Source organism: Eublepharis macularius, chromosome 3, assembly GCF_028583425.1.
Source record: "Eublepharis macularius isolate TG4126 chromosome 3, MPM_Emac_v1.0, whole genome shotgun sequence".
NCBI classification, from domain to species: domain Eukaryota; kingdom Metazoa; phylum Chordata; class Lepidosauria; order Squamata; family Eublepharidae; genus Eublepharis; species Eublepharis macularius.
The window spans coordinates 73,542,194-73,567,886 of record NC_072792.1 but is presented as its reverse complement, the minus strand read 5'-3'; the positions used below and the strand labels follow the sequence as shown (position 1 = coordinate 73,567,886).

The 25,693-nt window shown below is 39.0% G+C and overlaps 2 protein-coding genes across 5 annotated transcripts in view; one reads left to right on the top strand and one right to left on the bottom strand.

Moving 5' to 3' along the window:
* Window positions 1-2,577: 2,577 nt before the first annotated feature.
* On the bottom strand, window positions 2,578-16,718 carry EIF2S3 (eukaryotic translation initiation factor 2 subunit gamma). Its single transcript, XM_054973841.1, has 12 exons — window positions 16,611-16,718; window positions 15,093-15,156; window positions 14,054-14,181; window positions 13,195-13,316; window positions 11,261-11,355; window positions 10,573-10,731; window positions 8,938-9,072; window positions 7,196-7,290; window positions 6,385-6,529; window positions 5,869-6,038; window positions 5,588-5,760; window positions 2,578-3,062 (listed from the first exon to the last, which is right to left on the bottom strand). The coding sequence occupies exons 1-12, from the start codon at window positions 16,677-16,679 to the stop codon at window positions 2,999-3,001; spliced, it is 1,419 nt and encodes a 472-aa protein (XP_054829816.1). The 5' UTR covers window positions 16,680-16,718; the 3' UTR covers window positions 2,578-2,998.
* Window positions 16,719-19,930: 3,212 nt separating this feature from the next.
* Window positions 19,931-25,693, top strand: part of KLHL15 (kelch like family member 15) — a 44,052-nt gene continuing 38,289 nt past the window's right edge. For 3 of the 4 annotated variants that reach the window (XM_054974950.1, XM_054974949.1, XM_054974947.1), the window contains exon 1: window positions 20,341-20,398. The gene's annotated coding sequence lies outside the window, so the exon portion shown is untranslated. The other variant, XM_054974948.1, reaches the window with a different exon arrangement.

The window sequence follows — 25,693 nt, the reverse complement described above, 5'->3', positions numbered from 1 at the left end:
AGAGAACACGCATGACTGTGTCTGTACTTGATAGATGGTGGACCTGATGCTAAGGTATCAGGATCACCCAAGCTTGCTTCTGAAAAATGAAGGAAATTTCAGGGCAGAGATTGGCAAAGCAGCACTCAGCCTATCAGTACAGGCCCCTCAGAGCCTGCATGAGGACAAAGGGTTTTGTTAGTGGGAACAAGTCACAGATGGGGAGGTGGTTGGAAGCTATGGTAGAAATCAGGCAAGAGAAAAAGTTTTCCCTTTCAATAAAAATGACTATCCATTAATTTAGATGAAAACAAGAAGGCAAGTTCCTATCCTTGGTTGCAAATTCTAGCTGGAAGATGAATGCAAGTAATAGTACCCTGAATCAGATTAACTATATATTGAAAAGATAAGCCAAAAATGTTCATTGCTAGGCATATATAGTCGGAGTATACATTAACAGATTCTCATTTGTCCAGGCTGCATTTTGGCTTATTCTGTTGATCATAAGAGCAGGTCTGGCTTGGAATAAGGGGGACGGTAGAGAGGGCAGCTTAAAACAATGAGTAGTGATGTGGTAGTGCAAGAATTTCATTACCTTTGTGAATGTGAGCTCACCTCCCTGTAAAAACTTTTCGTATCATGTATGTGATGAAAACACTTTGTATACTTTATTCTGGTTTAGTACCTAAATCAAGGGAGAAAGAAAACCCTAGGATATGTTGGGATGCAGTAAGTTTGTTATATAGATACCCTGTTCCCCAACCAGTTCCTGTCTTTTAGCTTGCTCTCAGCAATACTTCCTCTTACTATCAAATTGTAAGCTGTTGGTTCAGGCCAGGCACATGACCCCATTAGGAAAGGCAAGGGAATTCTTCCCTTGGCTCAGGCTTATTGTGTGGACTGAGTCCTTGGGAACAGTAGTAAAAAAAAGGGGGGGGGGAAGGAAGTGGTAATGGAGATCAACTTAAAGCAGTTTAGGAAGACAAAACGAAGACTGTCAAAATGTGTTGAAGGACACTATACCTTTGTCAAATCTGTTTGAAAATCGGATATTGAGGAAAAGGCTGCCACATTATGTTATTAGTAATTGCACAGGAGTTTGGTTATTTACAAGGTCACTTAGCAATACATTTTGAAGCCAATTGTGGGTTAGTCAGTCCCTATTCAGAAATTAAAACTTTTGGCCTTAAGTCTTACAGTCCCATTTACCCCCTTGATTAGACTTTTTAGCCCTCAAATAGATAATTTTGCAATGGCTGTAACAAAGCCAGTTAATAACCAATGAATACTAATTGCTTTGACCAAATGCAGTAGGAACATTAATTCTTACATTTTGTTAGATCAATTAGTGGACATTGAAGGCAAGCCAGTACACATTCTTTTTTGCTACAGGAACTAGGCACTTAAGTACTAAAATGGATTAACAGATTGGTACTTTGATGTGGATGCCAGAGTACCTAAAGTATCTTCAAAGTGGCATTATGACAGAGTAGCTTTGTAACACATTCTCTCACTACCTCTAAAAAAGAAACCCATTACAAGTCTCTCCTGTCACCCCAATCTCCAAGCAGGTTCTCAACCACAAAGCAGAATGAAAGGCAAAGAGATTTCTAAAATGGGAAGTGACAGAACATGAAGTATCAATATTGTAGTAAATTCCTCTGACTTTTTTCTAAGAATTACTTTCCAGATCTTTGGGGAGGAGGGGCTTCAGAAACTCCAGTAGTCATAGCTATATTTTGAATTATATGAACACTGGCAGTATGTGTTCAATTTTCAGAGATTCTTTCTGCTGCTGCTGAACTCAATTTGTCCCTCATGCCTTTCCCAGAGGACCCCCATGCTTGTCCCCCAGGAGCAACATTTTAGAATGCTGATGGAAATGCCTTCTATTATATGTGATTTACCTTAGGAGCCAAACCGTTAGGAACTCCTTGCTCTAGCAGAACATAAAGAACATCTAAGTGTTATCAGGTAATTAAATGAACTAAATGTTAAGTGATTGTTCAATCTCCACTTCTGTTAACTTTCCATATCTAAATCATATGTTTTTGACTATCAAAACTACAGCATTTGGATCAGAGAAGGTATTGGAAGCTCAGTTTGAACAACTTTCTACATTCTGAATGGATTTGTGTTCCAATTAAGCATTATCTAGAATTCCTTCTCCTTTGCCTGATACTTTGATCACATTGGAGCCCACAAGTCTTTCTTAAAAGCTCTGTCTGCTTTATGTACATCAAATTGCAGTGTTTTATACTATGAAAGATGGTAATCTATTTACATGGCACTCCTAAACATTGATTTTGAAAGTACATTTCCAAGAATGGCCAAACATTTAGTCTAATAAAACAGCGAAGTTAGCAATTTGTCACACTGATGATCAGACAAGACATTAAGTGTGTTTTATGTAGTCTGTGTATTATCGGGATATTTGTAACAATGATTTCATGTCCTCTTCCAGTTTTAGATATTATATGTAAAATCAGTTACACTTAGCAACTATAATCAGTAGAAGGAAAAACAGCGATTCAGAGAGAGAAAGTGTGCTGAAAGCTTGAAGGCCAAACAAAACAAGGTATAGGGCAAGAAAGGGGATTGATCTTCCAAGGAGCATTTATTTTTTTTCTTTTTCAATTCTGTCACTGGTTCAACAATATTGTCAGCTTCGTGTCACTCAAGGAAAGAATTAAATGAAAAAATAAGCAATATTTTATTTCAAAACAGATAGTGGGGTATTGTGTTACATTGTTTTAAAATTAGATAAACCAGCCCCCAAACAGAGCCTCATACATAAATTAAACATGAGAAATTTAGTTTTGCTAAAATGTGGATAATTAAATTAATCTTTGCCAATTTGTTTACAGTTTTATTGCAGATACTGAACAGAGTTTTAATATGAGGATAGATTTTCAGCATAATGTAGGTATTGCGTAACAAATGCCACACTGAAAATACACCCCAGATATATGGAGATGCACACCATCTTTTTATCAAGTAAAGGGCTATGTTTTGTAAATCAGTCATCATCCACTGTGGGCTTGATTGTCACTCCTCTTCTAATCTGTCCCCAGCCAATTAAACTGCAAAACAAGTTTAGAATTAAAGAAGTATTTTAAAAGCACTAGAATCAAAATTACATTTTGTAGAAAGATATTACCCGCTTACTTGGTTTATGAATAAGACAAGAAATAGGTATTACTGCATGAACACCACCGGAAATCAGAGTATCAGTTCCATTATACATTTGATAACCTTTGAATCGCAACAAGTGATAAAGTTCATCGAAATGGGATTTAACACAGTTCCTATCAGCTGAGATCCAAACTGATGGTGCTCAAGCTAAAAATGTGTTTTGCTAGGGGCAGGACTGCCAGATTTCTTTTCAGAATACAGTCCTTCATGCCACATTGACTCCTGCTTCTCATTCTTTTTTTTAAATTATATTTTATTCAACGTTTTCAATAATTTTTTAAAAACAAGAACCAATTAACAACATAGTATATTACATACAGAAAAATGCATCTCCTGTTACATGGTTCAGTACTCATTATTCAGTTATTTGAGTGGCTGTTGTGTAACAAAAATATATAGGAAAAGCTCTGTTAAACAAAATTTTTCCAGGTTTGGTTACTGCTTAGTGATAATCCTATTAATGTGCCAACCGGTATCATAAATATGCTAGGGAATAGTAGAGGTCATGTTTCCTGCTTGCATTTGTCATATTTTCATCTTTTGTTAAGTAATCTAGAATTGGGGACCATTGCTCCAGAAGGTGGGATTTATAGTTTTGGTTTTCTCTTTGGGCAAGTTGATCCGAAAGTTTTTCCCTGCTTCTCATTCTTGAGACAACTTTTTCATAGAGGCACAAGAACTGCACAGGGAAGGGGCTTTGAAAAACTTTCTGCGCTCATGGAATACCATGCAGTGTCCCTGCGAGTCCAGCTAATGACTAGTAGTCATTAAAACTACTTGGAGTTTCAATTAACCCTTAGAAATCCCTTCCTGAATACCATTTTCTAAAGCACACACATCAAAAAATGAGGCATTCCCCTTACTTATCCTAGCTACAATTACCTCTGAATGCAGAGATAAGAATCTGGCAGAAAAAATATGAGTAAAGAACATGTGCACTGGCTGATTTGCTTATACTCTAATTTCTCTCCCCTCTTTACTCTCACCAGTCACAGAAACAAGCATTTATTTCCTCCTAGATTTAATCTGCTGCACTTATTAGCTGCAATATCTAAGTGGAGGTGAGAGAAGGCAGGAAAGAAGAATATCTGGGCTAATCCCTTTCTCTGCTTGACCTTCTCTTTGCCACCTTCCCTTCCTAATCATCATCAAACATCAATGTTTTATTTAACCAAAACCTCTCTCACTGGCAGAACATACAATTATATTTTGTTTCAGTATTTGAAATTTTATTTAGTATTTTCTTTTGATCCATGTAATTTTTTTAGGGTATCAATGAGAAGCTAGTTGTAGTGTAGTACATAGGCCTCCACTGGAATTTTCAAGTGTGAAATTTGGTGTTTTTTTCCAGCTTTGTTTCCATTTCAGTTAAAATAATATTGATGACTCAGACTTGTATGCCTGCACAAGGATCCAGAGCTGCTTATCAGAACGTATTTGTTTTACATTCCTTCCTAGAAGGCACTGAGTTGACAGTCTAAATTTTGTGTGTTTTTGAGATACTGGAATGAAGAGACTTGCCTAAGAGTAGATGATTAAAGCTTTGTCCCCCCCCCCTTCAAATAAGGCAAAAAGTCATATTGGGACAGAGGGGTTTTATGCTTTTAACCATGCTTAATTATACTTGACCATTATTTGTACATTTTCTGCCACTCTGTGCCTTAATAAAGCTTAAAACAGCCGTCTAAGGACCCAATTATTTCATTGTATGAGAACATGTTCACAAGTGAACATCTGTCCTTTTAGCAGTTTAATGGCTTTCAGTACACTTAAGAAACTGGCCTTAGGGCTTGCCAGAGTGTCCTTAGGCTTAACTGTTGGGCTTTCACTAAAAGGGCAAGTGTGCAACATTAGTGTCAAACCCTTTTTATAAGTATATTTACACAAATTTGAGCAATCACCCCCATTGTGATGACTCTTAAGTTTGGGCAGCCCAACAACATGGCAGAAACCAAAAGAAAAGGAAGCAGAGCCAGCACAAGGTGGGAAATAGATGGAAGTTTTCCTCCCATGCAAATGATTGTAGGACCCTGTCTTGTAAAGACTATTAATAGCAACAGCCAAGCTTTACTGGAACGAGGTATTTGAATCCCTAGACCATAAATGAAATGCTACTTGTTGACGTTTCATTCCTTTCTGTGTTTCTACACTATCGAATGTTATTCTTGGAGAATAATTTTTGGAGAATGTAGTAGGGTATGTGAAAAAAATATTTAGGGGAAAGAAGGAAACATTAACTCATTATGATGTAGCTTAAACTTTAACTTAAAACTTTCTGACCATCTTATCTCTTCAAATACTCTGTAATTTGCCTTTTAGTTCTATAGTTAGAGGCCTCTATTTTAAAAGTATGCAAGATGAAACATTAAAATTTCTTCTGCAATAACTTCCACTTCATGTTGAGAAAACTTACCGCCAGTGTTTCTCAACTCTTCGACTAAGGGCAATTTTTTCTCCTACTTCTGTGCATACAGGGTTTGTAAGCACTATTTTACCCAGGTCAGCCTTCACCGCACTGACCCGTCCCCCAGTAGACAGCGACCCTATATTTACCATTAGAACTTCATTCTTCGATAGTTTTTGCACCTGAAATAAGTGGCAAAGGATTTCAACATGAAGAACACACACATCTCTTTTGTATTTCAAAAGAACTTCAAACCTTCTTCACAGTTTTAACATTAAAAAGTGACTAACCTTTGCAGCTTTCTTGTCTCCTTCAGTACGGACACCTAATAGTCGCCTAAGCAAGAAGTAGGAGATTTCAAGCTCTGTGAATATTTCAGGGAGTGCTCCCACTGCACCAAGAACTTGTCCCACCATTCTATCCGCTCGACACAAAGTTGGATCGATCTTAGTACCAACACCTAACAACAAAATTCCTTTTAGTACATTGGAATATGATTTGTTATTTTGGAGTTTGCAGAATATACCTAAGATTCTCTCAGGCCTCACCATTTTCTTATCCATCTAATCTTACTTATCTTGTAAGGTGAAAGCCAAAGTATCAGTGGAGCTGCCTCTTCCTTCCCACAGCAGTCCACTGAGCTTCCCAATATGCTAGTCCTAGAGAACAAAGATCCCAAGGAGATAAGGGGGGCAGAACTGGTGAAAAAACCTTCAGTGGTAGGAAGTGATCAGCCCAACCTTTTATTTTTGCTAGCTACAAAGCTCTACATAGGCAGGGTAGAAATCTAACATATATAAACATACCAATAAGGCCTCCTGGTACAGCATACTGCAGATCATTGTGTTCTGCAAAGAGTGATACAATTTTGGAAAAGATGGGCTTGCACATAAGTTTTCCTTCACTGTCCTTTGAGACTATTCCGGGTCTTACTTCAAGCTCCTGGCCTACCTATCAATAAAAGAAAGAAAAATTTATCATGTCATACTTATATTTTCACAGCATGTCACTAGTAGTACAAAAACGAGTCCATTATATTAATGATTGTAAGTCACAGTGGAAAGCCAAGATTTTTTTTTTGCTGGAGAATGATAATGCTGTACATTCATCATAAATTAATCAATCTCTGGTAAAGTACTAGTTACTATGCAAAAGCAACTGAAGAGTTGCTTCATGTCTGTGCCAAGCTTTAGACTTGGCAACTTCACCTTACTTGAACTTAGCATTGTTAGATTCTTGTTTTATTAAAGAGAAAGGTATGGGCAGGTTTATTTAATGATTCCTGAAAATTCGCAACGCATAGCTACAGATTAATTATTAAGATTAGATACTTTGCCTTTATTTGTACATCCATCTTGTTTAGAAATACATAATCAGACATTGTGAAGAGATAAAAGATACCCACAAATGCAATGCAAGATTAGTTTCTGAACACTAAAGAGTCCAATTTTCTCTTCAACAACAAAGAACAAGCAGAAACTGGACTATTAAATTATAAAAGTAAAGTCAAATATACCAGCAGAAGACCATTTTAGAGTTTCCCTATCCTTTCCCTTATTATAATGAGTAATAACAGTAATATCTTGGGAGGCAGCAGCAGAAATAAAGTGAATTTACCTTTAGTACACCTTTTAGAATACTACCACCAGCCACGCCCCCTTTCAGGTCATCGACTTCACATCCAGGCTTGTTGACATCAAAAGATCTAATAACTGAGAAAGGACACTTTATCAGGTACACATGCAATGCTCACGGATATGTCCTACTGTGATATAATCTGTACATACCTAATTTGCTTTACTCCAATAACATTTTATTGACTGAAGTTTAACTAAATGCGGCACTAACATAACTTATAACTTCACACAAGGATGCAAGGTATAGAGTTTGATTCAGTGATTCACTAGCATGAGGACTGTGCATCTCCCCTGCTTTTAGCTCCCCCAGGAAGATATTTCTGGCCCTGGGAAAGCTGAATCCCAGGGTTGCAGAACCCGAGTGAAGTAATAGCCATGCAGGTTGCTGAAGGGAGAACAGGATGAAATTGCTTCCGTCAGCAGAGTTCCACTGACAGAAGAGACACCTCCCCTGGCAGACGAAGTAGAAACTGAAATTTCACCTCCTTCCTCCTCTTCACTACTGTCTATTGATCTGTGTAGATATTACTCCACATGAGTCTCACATACCAGGAAATCTACTTTCCCAGGGTCAGAAATGGCTGCTGGGGTGGAGATCAGAAAAGATCTGCTGGTGGATTGCGGGATCAAATCCGTATTTTAAGCCACAGTAGTATCTTAAAACAGCAAAAGCTCACAACAAAGTGCAGGGACAACAAGAATTGTAGTAACTCATTTATGGTAAAGGTAGTCCCCTGTGCAAGCACTGAGTCATTACTGGCTCATGGGGGGACATTGCATCATGATGTTTTCTTAGCAGACTTTTTATGGGGTGGTTTGCCATTGCCTTCCCCAGTCATCTACACTTTACCCCCAGGAAACTAGGTACTCATTTTACCAACCTTGGAAGAATGGAAGGCTGAGTCAACCCTGAGCCAGCTACCTGAACCCGGCTTCCGCCGAGATCGAACTCAGGTCGTGAGCAGAGCTTGGACTGCAGTACTACAGCTTACCACTCTGTGCCCCGGGGCTCTTAGTAACTCATTTATTCATAGGCATTTTACCCAACATATGAATGAATACATAATGAAAAGAAGTAACTTACGACAAATGTATTTTGAATCTAAGCAGTATTTCCAAGATGATCTGCAACATGGGCTCATTCAGAAAAATGAAAATTTTCCACTGGGTTAGCAAAAGCCCCTTTTGTGAGCTTAGATAGCTCATCACTTTCATCACTTGTAAATTTAGTGACTTGTCGTAAGAAAGAGATGCATTGTAAAGACAGACAGGGAGCACTGACTCTCGAAAAGGCATACCTTGGAAATCTAGTTGGTCTTTAAGGTGCTACTGGACCAGAACACTGCTTCTAACCCACTCTAAGGCCAAGCCCAAAGCTCAGAGACCCCCCTAAAGCAATCAGTGGGATTTAGTTTCCAGTAAACATCCTTGTGATCACATTGTAAGCATGGTAAATGCAAATACAAAAGGAAAGTTGCATTATTATGAACTAACTTCTAAGATTTGGTACATAAAACGCTAACATGAAAGTCTTATCAAATTCAATAGTCATCCAAGCTAGCTCCATTTTATGGGGTAATTTTTACTATTAGTTATCAAGATATCACTTTTTAAATACTATTCAAATGATTAATTTCATTCTAAGTGTATCATTTATCCAAATACCAATATTGTTGGCCAGAGGATTTAGTTCTACATGCAAATAGACAGAGTTTGACATACCAATAAGCCTTGGTTCTGATGTGAAGTCTCTTATGGGCACTGGAATTTTCTTTACTATGTATTCACAAACAACTTCAATGTTGTATTTTAGTTGTGCTGATATTGGAATAATTGGAGCTCCTTCTGCAACTGTACCTAATTGTCAAAATAGAATTTAAATCACTAATGTCTGACGTGAAGAAAGCAAACTAAGGACAATCTCTACATTGTTTTGTAAATAAACATGGCACAACTGTAACAACAGATACTTCTCAGATGAAATCAAGTGGTTATATGTATTAATTAATAGCCATACTTTTGAGATTGTAAAGATTGTAAAGCCAGACTGTTCTGTCAGGTGTGGGGGAGGGGAGAGCTTGGCTCAAGGTAAAAAAAAATCTGTTAACAAAATAGTTCACTGGTTCATTCCAGTCCCTGGAATCTTGAAATCTGAGGGGAAAAGGCTAAAATGGAAACATAGGTAGCGTCCAAGAATGCCTCAGATACGTCTTAAGCAACCGTCTTCTATACTACAAGGAAAATTTCTTAAATCAAGAAGAATTTCAAAAGCAGCTTATGATACAGCATGGAGTTTAGTGCTCCAAAGTTACTAAAAGTCAAAAATTCCTCTAGGAAAGCCATAGCATTAGATCTTACTTAACATTTGATGGGGACCCAGAAGAAGGAAAACTTTAGTAAAAAGGTGGGAAGGCAGTCATAGCTCCAACGAATCTGATGTTACTAAGATCAGACTATAAAAATATTAGGATAGTTTTGGACAAATAACTTCAACACAACCTCCTTCCGTTGGCCCTAATGCACACAAGGGCACTCTGTGAATAACAAAAACTCATCAGAACACAAATCCTATGCCTCTGCATATCTTCCATTTTTTTCAGCTCTGACAGACTACTTCAAACACTGTATAAATATTGGTGTTACAATCCCTGAATGTCCAGCATAGTTGTGCAGTTGATCAGATTAGGCTAATCATGTTAGCAGAGAGTCAACCAAGCTACACTAAAGTGCTAAGCAGACAGTTTAATGCACAAAATATCAAGCACTTTGGTAATCGGTGTTTTAGTTTCTGCTATACTACACAAATATTTTGAGTTGATTTCGAGAATGTGATGGCTTCTGGCTAATAAACTTTGTCGTTGTTGTATACAAATATGCTGGGTTAGATCCAATGACACTATCCAACAGATAAATACTTCCTTCAACGAAATCTTTTTTCAATCAGAAGTTTTTCTCCCTTGAAGAAAGATGTAGTGGAAGAGAGGCATAGGATCCAACCCACCATACAGAACTCTTCTTGCACCTATTACCGACCCTAGGAAAATATTCCTTGCATCTCATCAGCAGCTGAAGGCTGAGTTAAGGAACTGTAAACATTTATCCAATAAAACCAATTACAATGATCTTTAGAACTCAGCAGGGCAACTTGTAGCGCAATCCTAAGAAGAATAACACACTAAATCTACTGAAGTCAATGATTCAGAAAGGCATAACTGCTCAAGACTGCACTGTTAATCTCACTAAATAGTATTTTACAGAAAGCTAAAATTTATCATACTAAACCATGATTAATAGCAGACTCAGGATTTTTCACAAGACAAATTCTTGGCAGTGACTGTTTTTGCTCTGGAAACTTACCTTGTACAAATGCTAGAATTTGCTCATACTGTTCCTTGGCTTGGCTCTCTTTTACCAAATCAATCTTATTTTGTAGAATTAGAATGTGTTTCAGTTTCATAATTTCTATAGCAGCTAAATGTTCTGAGGTCTGGGGCTGAGGACATGACTCATTGCCAGCTGGAAAGACAGAAGAACAAGTGATACCACACAGCAGAATACAGATGGGCATTCAGCCAGTTTCATCCACTCTATGTGGATAAAAGTCCATAGATATATAATAATGAGATTTTTATTTATGAGAAAGTAAGCTTCACCAAATATGTGCTTATAGTTGCGCGAGTTAAAGCTCTATCATTCACACAAGCCTTGTGCACAAAAGATATGCAAGTACTAAGAAGCAAGACTGATGCTGAAGCCTGCACAGCAGATTGTATATGAAGGTTTTTTTTTACAGCCACATGTTCTTGTATATTTACTTTTGCACCTGGCTCGTTATAACTCTCTGATAAACAAATATGTGTTTGCAAACATATTTCATACAAAATCTTATGTTTACAATTATACTGGGTTGCGTACAAGGACTCTGGAAGAAAACTCAATTAGCAGAAGCAGCACTTGGATCCAACAATTTACACGCATCATAGCTTTGAATATAATCCAGCTGATCATAAGTGAGAAAGGGCCAACACCCTGTACCAGTGATTACCTATTAACAGCAGAGCTGCATCCATGACAGCTGCTCCGTTCAACATAGTAGCCATCAAGATATCGTGGCCTGGACAGTCCACAAATGAGACATGCCTGTTATATAAACAAGAAGCATTATTTACAAATAAAGGTAAACTGTCTGGATAAAATAACTGAAAGGCATATAAAGATGATGAGACTAATACCAATATATTATTATTAAGGCAGATAAGCAAAACAATAACTTTGAGAAAAAGATCTCTTTAACAAATATCGGTGGGTTGGATCCAATGACTCCCAACAGAGAACTGAGCAAAGAATGCCAATGGAACCAAGTGGGTAGAAGGAATTCATAGGATCCAGCCTATTAGCTTTGCTGCTATTTGCAAACACTCCAGAATTCAGAAAGGAAGCTCTTTCACCATATAAGTTAAACACTAAGCCAAACACATTCCTCTTACTGCTTACTAGTAGAAATGGCTTCTGTCAATTGAGAGGGGGTGGTTCTGGTCTCCTCACTGTACATCCCACCATCCCACACTATTCCTGGAAGCATGATTTCAGTCAGTACAGCAGGTTGCAGTGTATGTGTATTTAGGAAGTTTGTGTTTAGGAATGGTTTTGTTTTAGTCCCCCAGTTATTTTTTAAAGTACGTTCTTATTGCTTATTTAAAATCTAACTATGTTCTTCATTTTGCTAACCATATGATGTTAAAAACTGTGGTTGCCATCTAGCAGTTGATAACAGTTTTTTTTTAAATTAACTGGATGTGCTGCTGCTTTTTCCAAAAAGTTCTTCCAAATCTAATTGCCAAGAGGCTTCGGTGTGATCATATGCATATTTATCAGTAAGCCCCACTGGGTTTAATGATACTTACTCCTTTATTACTGTGCACAGAATTGCAGAGGAGTAACTATGCTAGTCTGTTGTGACAAAATACAACAGAAGTTAAGTGCCTTAAACCAAATTTCTTTCAATTTTGTGAATCAGAGCTCATTTCTTCAGTTTACTGTCACACACTTTCAGCATAAACTCACTGGAAAAGGTGGCTGAGGTATGCTTTGGTGTGAGATAAAAAGTATTCTTTGATATCTCCAGCAAACCCAAGCAAGATTCCCCTGAAGGAGATGTTTTTGCAAGATTTGGCAGCATCCTTGTTCTTTAAAAAATGTATGTCTGTCTCTTTGCAGTTGTGATTTCCTGCCAGTTAGTGGGTCTGTGGAACAGAGTGCTTTGTTATTTGGTTAAATTATGATTGGCCAGGGGGTAATCTTGAACATTATAATGTTACTGAACTAACATTAGCTCAGCATTTACAAAAGAAACCCTTACGACCAAGCCCCCTCCTTAATGAGGGGTAGGGATCATGAGTTTCTGAATTTGCCACTGATTAATGCTTCACATCTCTTCAGTGACCTGCTCAATATGGTTCACCTGACAAGGAAGCTATTCTGTTACAGATAAACCTGACCCCTGAATTTCTCATCTGGTTCCTAGATCCAAAGAAAATCTTTCAAGGCCTGTGTTATGCTGTTCATGTGTCCAGCATCTCAGCTCTGTTTAAACAGAACACTCAAGGCTTTCACCAGAAGTAGGAAAACTGGGAAGATAGTGTTTGTTTGCTCCTTGCCATTCTTGTACTCATCAAAAGGATGGAATGGTCAATAGACTGCCCTTGGCAAAGTAGTTCCTGGTCAGATGGAAGAAATTTTTGCCACCTGAGTTTTCTCCTGCTATGTAAAGAATAATCTAATTTGCTCCTCTCCCTCTGCTGGGGTAGATTAAGCTGCACTATAAAAGAACAAAGCACAGTCACCCCTCAAGGCCAACCCAGAACCGGCAGACACAGTCTTCAAAACACACACACAGGTTTGTTTTAACTGTGCACTCACAACTAGAGAATGACAACAAAAAAAAAAATTTAAAAAATCATTCATTGTAAGTATGTTCACCTGACTAGTTTAAAATTCCCTTTGGTCCCAGAAATATCTGTGGGGAATTCATCAGGCGTACTGCTTCCACAGGACCGGTAACACTCTGGTCGAGAACAACTTGGATCATCAAGTTGGTAAATCTGCGAAAAGTTACACAGTAGAAGGTTTAATTTGCTGCTTATCAATGCAGGTAATAATAATGACAACATTCAATTTATATACCACTCTTCAGGATGACTTAACACCCACTCAGAGCAGTTTACAAAGTACTGTTATTACACAGTGAATGACAGTAAAAATTTAATTTATTCAATTTATACTCCGCCTTCCCCACACAAGTGGGCTCAGGGCAGATCACAACAAGGCTGAAAACACATTGCACAATTCAACCATTATTACCATTAAAAACATAAAATACTACATACCATAATTTAAAATACGACATCTATATAAATATAAAAACAAGAAACATAGCAGCACATAATTTAGACGCTCACCTTTCACCGTCTCTAAAGCATTTTTACCAGAAAAATATGTGAGAGATGGAAGGTGACATTGGACAGGAGGGCATATAGTTTATCCCCCCCCCGACTGGGGGGGGGCACCGCCTAGCATCAACCATATGCCTGGTGGAACAGCTCCGTCTTGCAGGTCCGGTGAAATGCTAACAAATCTTGCCAGGCCCTGGTCTCATAAGACAGAGCGTTCCACCAGGCTGGGGCCAGGACCGAAAAAGCCCTGGCCCTGGTCAACGCCAGGCGGGCCTCCCTAGGGCCAGGGATCTTTAATAGATGTTTATTGCTCGAGTAAAGAGTCCTCTGGGGCAACAATTCAAATCAAAATAGGACGTTTGCAGTATATAAACATAGTGACAAACCTTAGCATTGGCATAGCCCAGCTTGATAGTGATATTTCTTTCCAGTTCATTTTTGAATCTGACAGTATGAACTCCAGAAATAGCTTTTACTACAGTTGACTTTCCATGAGCTACATGACCAATTGTACCTATATTTTAAAAACAAATGTTTGTTAAAACACAACTTAATATCACAGAAATCTTCTATGGAAGTAAACTATGGATTTTTATCAAATTTTCAGCAGCTATCCAAGATCCTGTCATGCACTGGGACCATGTTTATAAAAGTTAATTAATCTGTTGGTTATAGTAGATGCTAGGAATGACTCATTTAAACTCCAAGTTGTATTCTCTTATGAACCATACCCTTCCTATATCCCAATTAACTGAAGAATCACAAGCTGATCTGACCTGAGGATTTCCCCCCCCCCAAAAAAATTAAATATGGTGATCAGTTAGGTCTTCCATGTAACACAATCCATTCAACGTTATTTTCTTGGCATCATACTAATCTACTTTAAGCAAGATCTACTTGTAGTAGTATGCATAGAAACTCAGTCTTGCAAAAGATTTACCAAACTGTCACCCGGTTAGTTCCAGATATGGATATGACCAAAGCAACTTCTTGGATCACAGTTCATCAGTATATACTTGCAGTCCTCCTCCCATCAATTGTCTGACACAATGCCTCAATTCCAACTGGAACAGTACAATGTCCTCATTATGCCAGAGGCCCATGGAGTCAAGCAAATCATGCCATTTGTTTTTATATGATTTGAGGTTGATCTGACTGGTATGAGGTAAGATGCAGAGGGAATCTTTGCTTGAGGTCTTGCAGTGGCTCGTTGGCAGCTTTGATTGTAAGGGAATGAGTACACAACTTAATAGGCATTGGTGAAATACAGCACAGGAAACTGAAGATACTGAGGCCTGTGTAATTCAGAAAATGATGAGAAGGTGCCATAGGACTCTCAATAGTTTGGGCTAACAAAGTGATTCCTCTGAACTATGAAATATTAATACACTTCAACATGCTTTAGTTAAATTTGTTTTAACTCACCTATATTAATTGTAGCTTGCCTGCTGATGACCTCTGGTGACAGAGGACTCAATTTAGTAACATCCTGAAGGAAACAAAACCTCAGTGACTCCAAAACATTTAACCATATTACATTTACCAATTAAAAGTACAAATTAAAATAGATGTAAATATTTATACACAAAAAAGAAACAGACAACTTTATAAATAAGTATAAAGGCAATCAGGATTAAGAATAAAGTCTGTTCACTGACACTAAAGCTACTTTCCTATGCATGCTTACTTGAGAGCATGTAAAATATTGTACTTACATACACAGTTACATTTTATCTTACTTAGTCTATATTTATTTGTTCCCCTATAAATCAATACGGTTTTATTGTAAATCATTTATAAGCCAGACAATTTTGTTGCACACCCATACCTGAAATTCAATACATGCACCATTTCAGCCCAAAGCAAAGGTCGTAATGATAAATTACTTTAGTATGCATCCCACAAATCACTAAATACAAATGAATTTTGAATCAACTGGCAGTGAGATTTTTAATGTAAGGAAGCTGAGTTGTACATGTTGAAGTACTCGTGATACATTATTTGTTCATTTTTCCTGAAATTCTCATTAGCTAAACAGTGTGTCTTAAGTAGCTTACATGCTGTTTATTAACATTCTTATTGGAACCAGCCTTATAGAGAAGATAATTCATTTTTCACAGGTAAGAAATTCTAGATAAAGAATGGCAATTTGGCCACAGCTGCTTAATAAAACTAGTTAAACTGTCAGCTTAATTCATAGCTACAAAATACACAACAGCGAACTACCAGATTTTACTGACATCTATAACATGACCTTTTGCCTTGCTAGGCCCTAAACGCTTTGCAGACAGCATTCTGCAAGTGAGAATACAAAAAACGATGCTGAAAACACAACCAAAGAGAAGTTACACTGCAGGATCCCTGGGAAACAAGTCTGCCATCTTGCTTTTCTCAACAGAAATTGCTAAGCTATGATTAGGCAGCAACTTCATGTCCAAATAACTCCCTCTGCTAAAGAGAAAAATATTCACCAAAAAATTCTGCCATCTATTCTTTCGCTCAAGAGCAAATTGAGGTGAGGAGAGAACAAAAAGAGTCTCGCGTGAATTATAATTATGAAACACTAACATCTGAGTATGGGTATATCACGACGCCCATAAGTAAGCTTAGAAACGGAACATTTCAGAAGCACGAGGCATTAAGACTGGAACTGAAACACACGTGAAGGAAGAACACAGGAAGAAGGAGCCTGTGAACAACTTCCCTCTATACCCAGTCAAGAAAAAGCCTCTCCCAACGGCATAAACTACGATGTGGAACATTTATTCGCGCTTGATTTAAGAAGGGAAGCCGCCGCCAGGCTAGAAACTCGGCGATGGCTTCCACGAGCAAGCGCCCTTCTGTTATCAAGCCTCGCCCGGCGCCGCGACTGCCCCGCTCCGTTCCCCCACTGCTCCGTTCCCCGTTCCTTCCCCCGGTGTCCCTCCGCAAACGCGTTCTCACCAAGGTACTCAAATCCTGCCGGGAGAGGTGCGGCTGCCCCAGAGTCACTCCCGCCTCGTCCCCCGCCATCTTGCCAGAAAGGAAGTTAGGAGGCAGCTCGGTTTGCCTGACCCGTCGCTGCACAACTCGGGTTTTTTGTCGGCGTCGACTCCGCTCCTGGACGGCGCCGGGGAACGCCTGAAAAAGGAATTTCTCCTCACTGCTTTTTCCCAGTCAGCAGGCTTGCCGCAGGCTTACTTGAGAGTTGGTTCAGGCAACAACGGACAGCCTAGTGAGGACCCCGGGCTTGGCTGATGCAACCGGCGCCCGCGAAGAAAGGCGTGTCTTTAACAGGACGGCTCTTCCTCACGTCTCGAATGAGGGGAGGGAAGTGGGCGGGACCAAAGTCTGGCGGGGTGGGAGATAGGGGAGGGTTGTGAGCTGTGTCGGCAGACGAGGAGGTCCTTGAAGGCACTAGCGGGCTCTTCTTTTGTGGCTGGAAAGTAAGAACTGGAGTGGTTGCTTACGGGCAGTGCCGATTTCTGACAGAAAGGCGTTTTCTCACAAGCCACGAGGAGAGGCAGTAGACTGGAAGAGGAGTGAATGTGCGAGCGCGAGGGTTTCAGACTTGTGTCATAATGTATCGCTGTATGTTAGATCGAAATACAACTGTTACGTTTGTTTTTCCTTAAGTAAAACCGTTTCTCAAATCTGGAAGTATGATTCCTGTAGATTTTGAAATCTGAGGGAGAGGCAAAAAAAAGCACATACGGAAAATAACCCCGATTCTGAGATCCAATTGAATTTAGCCAAAATCTTTACACGCATTAGTTTCTAAAATAAATGTGTCTCATAGCTTTCAGTTGTACAGGTGATGAACCTCAAACCTAGTTTGGTGTACAAGTTGTAAAAGAGGCCTTAGTGAAATTCTACCAGGATTCAGTCCTTCTTACTTGGTATCCATCCGTCTTCATCGCAGGTTTATTTTCCAGACACCGCACCACAGTGCAACTATACTACATGTGTATCAAACACCACCATATGTTTAAAGTAAGTAAACTTGCATTAACCTTCATGCTTCTAGCTATCATCCATCATGTACTACACAATTCATGACCCACATACAAGCCCTACAATTTAATTTGCTCCAGGCTTTCAGATAGGACAAATATCTGAAGAATTTACATCAAGCACTCATCCAGAAGAAAGTGAAGGAACACTGACAAAGTCAGATAGGTACCCAGGACAAGTAGGACGTCTCACGGGAGAGGGGGCATCCCATTCTCCCTCTCCTGCTCTGCCCTTGTTCCTGCTGTTACAAATAATTCAGAGAAAAAAATTGATCTGCTCAAAGCTCAGATCACTGCCACCACCCCATTTCCAAGGTGGAGGAAGATGCTCAAACAAAGGACAGGTATTAGTCTCCAAGCCTCCCTTCCCCAACCACTGCTGAGAGGGAGTGCTGGGCTTGGAAATAAAAGTATGCTGGATGTACTTTCTTCTCCAAGCCATCTCTGGCCAAGTTGTTACTGAGATCTTGTAAGAGATCTGAGAAAGTCACAAGAGCTACTTTACCTTTGGTTAGTTGTAACACTCTTTTTTTTAAAAGGTTTGGATTTTGCTGTAAACCTGTAGTTCTCCAGGTTTATTAAAAAATGTCAATTTGTACCTGGCCATCTTTTTTTGGATTTTGAAATTAGATACGAGAAAAAAAAATTAAAATAGGAAAAACATTTTCCAGAAACAGATGAGGACTTGAATACTAATAATATTTACATTCCTGTACCATGAGCTCAAATGAGCATCATGTGGATATAACTATGTTTATGTCATCAATATTTGTCAAGCAGAGTGGCTATGTATAGGAAGCCTGCTTTCAAGCTTTGCTGAACTGGGATATTAATATACAGAACCACTTTGGGACCATATACAACACTTGTGGTTTCCACTAGGATTCTGCTGGTACTCTTATTTTTTGTTGGGACTATATACATTGGTTTTACTACTTTGTAATATGCATATTGCACCATGCAGCAACCAACTATAATTGATAGATATACCACCTCTGCTATTAAATTATGGGATGTGCTTCTGTTTGTGGTAAGTAGTAAATAACACCTGTGCGATACTGTATCCTTGTACTCCACATTAATTAATCCAGAAGAGCAATCTCCTCCTAGTTTTGTACTCAGTGTCATCCTAAACAGATTTCAGTGCATGGTAACTCTGTTTAGGATGGCACTGTTGAACTTCTATTTCACCCATTTGTCTGCATTGACAGGAAAAGTAGAAGGCAGTAGGAAGAGACCCCAAAAAAGATGGCTTGATGCAATAAAAAACGACCTCCAGTTTTCAAGATCTGAGCAAATCTGTTAATAATAGGATGATTTGGAGGTATTTCATTCATAAGGTCGCCATAGGTCAGAGGTGACTTGATGGCACATAACTAGGGCTTTTTTCAGCTGGAACATGGTGGAATGGAGTTCCAGACCCTCTTACCTGGGTGCAAAATTCTGAGGGGCTTTTTGGCACTGTGCAGAGATCTGGCATGAGTGGCTGCTGGGGGAGGAGAGGCTGAATCATTGTGAGAAACGGGTCTCCCCAATAGATATGAGGGACTCACCTTGACTGCCCTGGGGAGGGTATAGAGGCGGGGCTGGAGAAATTTTGCACCCCTCACAATTTTGTGCCCGGGCGTGTTCATTATTGTTAAGTATGATCCTACTGGGTAGTTCCTATGTCGTTTAATACCACCCTCCCCCTCCCCCCACACACAAGGTAGGGGGTTCTATCTCACAATTGATCTAAGTCCATAGCGCATGAAAATAATATTTCAAAGAATCCCGGGTTTCTCCCTCATTTCCCTCGAGAGTTCCACCACTACTTTCCCCAGAAAAAAAGCCCTGCACATAACACACACACACATGCATTTGATAGGGTAGAAAAATCCTACCCGTTTGCTTTGATTGTAAATATGATAAGGAAGTCAGAGGCTGTACAGTTAAGGGATAACTGGTGACCATTAGATGACAGCAAGAGCACATCTTCACTACAAATTTAACGTTCAATAATCATTTCTGGCTCCGACGGTCTCCGCACCCTCTCCCAACTACAGTCCCCAGAATTCTTTGAAGGGGAGGAGTGGGAAGCCACGACGATTAAACTCCTATAAAATTGATACAAGTTTGTAAAATAACTCTCTCAAAACGTGTTCTAAGTAGTTCCCTCCCGCACGCCCACTCTCCGGGAAGGAAGGAATGCCACTGTCTCAGTTGTGCTTCAGAGGCGAATCGGTGGGGTTAAAAAGAGAGAGGAGCTGGGTTCGAGGAATTCATCAGGAATGGGACCCGACAGAATCCAGCCAGGTTCTGGGGCTCCAGGACGCGATAAACGGCGGCAGGCAGGCGGCCTTGGCGCGGAGACGGATGCATAACCTTACGCAGGCCGGCGCGTAATGGGCAGAGAAGGGAGTCCGGCTCGGGGGCGGTTCCTCGTACGGGGCGCCGGGCGAGGAGGGGCTAGCACTGCGTGCGGGGCAAGAGGCTTTTGTGAGGCAGCGGGGATAGCAACCGCACAGGCAAATGGGGCGGGCCAGCAGGAGGCGGATGGTACGTGAAGCGGAAAGGCGGCGGCCGAGACTGCCTCTGCCCGAGAAGCGGTAGCGACTCCCGTCTTCATGGAGGTGCCTCCTCCCGCTTCTTCTTTGCGTGCCTTCCCCACAGGTGGCGGCGGCGGAAGTGACGGTCAGTGTGGGGGTGCTTGTCGTTGGGGGAAGATGGCGACTGTGGCTGTGCTAGGCAGTGAAGAAGGTAAACAAGTGTGAGGGGGAAGGGGAAAGGCAGGGACTGCGGGGCGGGGGGAGGCGACGTAGGGCCAGACGGTGCCTGGAGAATGCCGCCCAAAGAGGCCTCGCGCCTGCAGATTCCCCCACAAGGGGTGCGGAGGGGCCCAGGCGCGACACCTCAGTGGGGCTTGAGCCCCACTGTGAGGCCCTCCTTCTCCTCTGTCTTTGTTACTTAGAGATCTGGCCCCTCTCCGCAGTTTCAGTGGGAAGCACTGTGTCTTCGGTGCTGTTTAAAGGTAGGTGATGCCGCTGCTGGGAATGCCCCTCACCTACAGTACGCGCCCCTTTACCGATCTTCCAGTTAAGTTAAAATCTCCCCTTTGACTCTTTTCCTTCTTGGCTCCTTCATCGCACATGAACCAAAATTATCCCCTCAAATCAACTATTTTCTCCATATTCTTGGATTTGAGGGCAGACTTTTATTTTAAGGGTGTGTTACGTCAGGATTCAGAGACAGTACGAGCTATGGCAATAGATTCGAAGGCTTCATAGTAATATGTGCTGAGCTGTTCATGATGTACACTGTAACTACCAAAGTAAACACCATTCCCTCTCTGATGCCTTATTTCTCTGAAGAAGTCAGTATGATAAAGTTTTCTTCCCTTCCCCCCTAACTTCTCATAATGAATAAGGTGGGGAAGAAAAACAAGCTGTTAAACTAGATGTATACATGGTGTGTGTTAGTACTTAAATATATTTAATTGAGTTTCTTAATTTTAAAGTGAGATGATTTTTGGAACAGCAAATATATATGTCTTTATATGTAAAATATTAATGACAGGAACAACTATGTAACGAACTTTTTCCCATGCATTTAATAAATTGGCAAAACTGCATGGAAAAATACATCTCTGCTCAAATTTCTTGTTTATTTTTCCTTGGTCCCACTTTATGTCAGGAGTAAAATAAAGTGAGACGTTCTGTTACTGAGCATTGTACCACAGTGACTTTGTCTAATGTTAGGTGCAGTAATATTGTGTGCAGAAAATTGGTACTTTACTGAGGAAACATTTGAGGCTCATATGTGGATTTCCATGAAATTGTGCCATATGCAGGCATGCTCATTAGCTTCATCTTTGTTTGTTTTTTTGTAAAAAACATTAGGATTATTTGTCAAAAGAAATCTTAGACGAATGATCATTTTTAAACAATATAATCCTCCTAGTAAGTTATTCCAGTTATAGGCCAGTGAAATAAAACATGTTTGTTAAGTCTTCACACACTTGTATAGGAATAAAATAATAGTTTTGAAGACAAAAAGCATTTAAGATGATAATTCCATGCGTCATCATGAGAACCAATTAGGCATTTCTTCTAGAAAGAATTTTTTAAAAGCAATTGTATATTAAATCTTTTTTTAAAAAAGCATTCTTATCAATTGGGGCCATTTTTTTAGTTGGTCAAAAGTTTTATTTTAATTGGTCTGATCAATTAAATGCTGCTACTGTAGCATTAGATGTTATAAGGAAGACTTAGTAATGATGTAACAAATATTTATATAACACTGTTTCTAAGATTAATACAACTTTGCACAAAAGTATTTCTGAAGCATAGTAATGATTTCTGGAACTCAAATCTCATCCACTGAAGGCTGTGGGGATTTCAGCTTGATTGTTACATGACAAGCCCAAAAAGTTTATTGGCAAGCCTAGTAAATGTGTAAAAGTGACCATGTGCCAACCATTTTTACATGTTTCATGAAACTCTTTTATTATTTCTTGAAAGAAATCCCTGAAGGCATTAAGCAGGTATAAGTAAAAGAAACAATTGAATTATAAAACAAAATTAAATGGTTGTAATAAGTAGAATGAATAATTTATGGACAAAAGTTTGTAGAGCCAGTGGACTTTCAGTGGAACTCTAAGTAGAATGATGTTGCTTTTTGTTAGTATCAAGTTACAAAACATAAATTGCATGAGCAGCTTCTTGGCATTCTTGTTTTTTAAATATTTTGTGTACTATTTTGAACATAGTGGTCCTAATATGTCTTTTCTTGCTCAACAAAATGTGCAAGGTAGAAATTAAAATTTCTGGAAATTGTATGGTCGTGGTGAATAAACATATTTTTCCTGCTTTTTCAGAAAACAAATTAAGGTGAAAATTGAAATATATGCACTACTTACTTTCTCATCAAGCTTAAACTTACTCCACTGCTTTAGCAACAGAAAATAATGTCCCACTCTTTCCTACAAGCCCTTTTTGACCCTAGGGAAATGGATTAACAGGATTGCAAGACTCGTGTGGACTAGCAGTCACATGGGTTGTGAGTGTGCACTGACAGGTGAGAAGGAGGTAAAATTGTCAGCAGAGATGCACTGATGGAAGAAGGATTAGGAGATACTGTCATTTCTATGTGAAGGCCACCAAACCAGCTTTCCTCATGTGTATATCATGCGTAGCTAGCATTCTTAACTGATGTCTTTCCAAAAGCAAACAAGAGTAGGCCCATATTATAACTGCCTAATTCTGGTATATATACATTTATACATTTGGTACATTTATTGCATGCAAAATCACCAGCGTAGGATGAGAAGACCTCTTAAACAGTGGTAGAAGGCAGAATTGGAATAAAGGAGAAATAAGTCTTGAATTTGCATGAAATGTTGACCATGTTATATGATAATTTTCCTCAAGTTTTAAAAGTTAGTGTTTGTATATTATTGAGATAAATCAGGGTAGGGTTTTTTGTATTGTCTGAGTGGCTAACAAAAGGAAATCAAATGCCAATTGGCACTTCATATTAAATGGTACTTGATTTGGAATACATGTAACTATTTGAGGAGTGATTTCAGAAATTGGTTGTCCATATTTTAGCTGGTTCTGTTCTCTGGTTTGATATGCATGGCTTGTACTACATTTGACTTGAATTTCATGCGGCTTCTCCAAATTTAGTTCTTCTTACTTATCATTTGCAAGCCTATGTGCAAGGATGGGATATTTATTACTGTATTAAAGTTCTATAAAAGCAAAATGGTATTGCTTGCTAAAAGACAAAGTAAATTGTAAATAATAAGATCTTCATCTAACTGTTAGGGTGACTTTAATGTGACCTTTGAGACTAGTTCAGACTATAACAGCTGATGTATAGTTGAGTAAATGTTACTGTATGTGTGGCTTACAATGATAATCAAGTGCATTTAAAACAGTTTTAAATTATTTTAAAGACGCTTAAAATTTGTTAGTCTTGAGAATCATACTTTTCACAATGATAGTGTTCTGAAGATACATTCTTTCAGCCTCTCAGAAATACTAAAAATGTTCTGACTTTTGGTAGTATTATACTGTTGAATTTAATAGTGTGCAATGAGGACACCAGTCCATATATTTTACAGCTTATAATTATTTCCAAATAAAAATTAAATGCTACCTTGTACTTACTCATGCTCTTTTACACTGTTGCCTTTTTTTAAAGAAAAATCTTGTTTTGTTAGAAGCTTTCTTCCACACTCAAAACTTGTGCACATTTGATAAACCCTGTGGATTTATCTTTGCTGTGTGTCTGCAGGTAGTGCTCCTTCACAGTTAATAGCTAATGTTCACTCATAGTGAACATGGTCAGAAATCCTTTAAGATACTGTATGCCTCAAAGCATAATACTGTGTGCTTCAAGGTGCAAACCTTGTTTAAAATTTTTTAAGCATCTTCTGTATGCTTAGCCCCCCTTCTCCTTTGCCCTGCAATTAATCCAGTTCCAGAGCAACAGTGAGAACATTATTGTACAAGATTCATGGTCTCACCTTTCAGTCATTGCATTATACACACAGCTCACTCTTGTGCATGTTAATCTCAGGTAGGTTTCACAGTTCAGTGGATCTTATTCCTAACTGAACAATTGGATATGGTTTTATTCCACAAGAAATGAAGAACTATGAATTAAACATGCATGTCTGAGAGCACAAACTACTTTTAAAGGTCATCACTGTGTAATTGACATTTACAGAAGTAAGATTATCAGATGGGGGTAAACAAACTCAAAGGACAAAATCTGTAACTTGTTTTAATTTATACAGTATGCATAATATCGTATGCTTTTAAAAACTTGTGGGATTTTCACCTGCATAACTGTGTATTAGGCTGTGGGCAAAGTGCAGTGAGGCAGTTCCATATACACAAGTAGAGTTGTTTCATGGGAGAAACAACAATGGATGGGAGAAGAATCCCTGCTTTCTTTATCTGCCATAATATGCAATGGGAGCTCGATATATACAAGATGTTCTAGATCATGGCTAATGTGCACTATATACAAAGAAGTCCAGAGTCTTAGTGATTTCGTTCACAAGAATATCAAAATTATTAAAATACTTCCCCAATACATGGGATACTGATATTTGGTTCATATGTCATACCAGCACACCCTGTAGTACTAGAAAATTCTAAAAAGACATTCTGTACCTCTCCCCCCACCCCTAAACAAAAAAAAAAACATGTTCAGGAATGAAGTCTTTGTCATAACAGCCAGTGTTCCAGCATGCAAAGTAATCAAAGCATGCATGGCACAGAATATTGGGCAGTTGGAATTGTATCTCTGGAAGGCGGCACATATAGCAGCCAGAAATATGTCTGTCTTTGTGGAATACAAGTTGTGTGTGTGCTAGTAACTATGACAATGTACGCTTACTCTTCACATAGTTTTCTCTTTGCTCATTGCCAAGGATTTTATTTCTTTATATCTAACAGCAGTATATGTTTAACTATGATGTTAGATGCAAAGGACTGTAAACTGAGCTCCACTGAAGGAACAAATCTTTCTTGTGCTCTCCTTCCAGTTGCCGCCGACTGTTCTACCCAAAATATTGCTTCTTGGAAGTTCAGGGGCTCCCAGGAACAGAGGTGCAATGTGAGGCCCTGCAGTGGGAGGGGAGAATTGGCAAAAACAGTTGATCTGTGTGGGCAGAAATGCCCTTCTACTTTGTAGGAGAAACCTTTGGCTCCAGCTCATAGTATTGTAAAAGATTATTAAGACCAAAGGATTTAACATGCTTCATGTATTTGTGTACTATTTTTAAATGTAAAAGCACACACACTCAGTTTTCTCTGAAGGTGTTGACAGATCTTTGCTACTTTTCTGAGAAACACATCTAGTAAAATAGAACAAAATTCCAGGAAATTAATGTTTAAAATAATAAGAAACAACTTTGGGCAATAGTTTATAATAAATTAATTTTTAAATGTACAATATTAGATTTTGTTTTTATTTCTTTGATATAAGATTGAGGTATTTTGCGATAAATGCCCTCAATCTTTTTCTTTTACTAGAGAA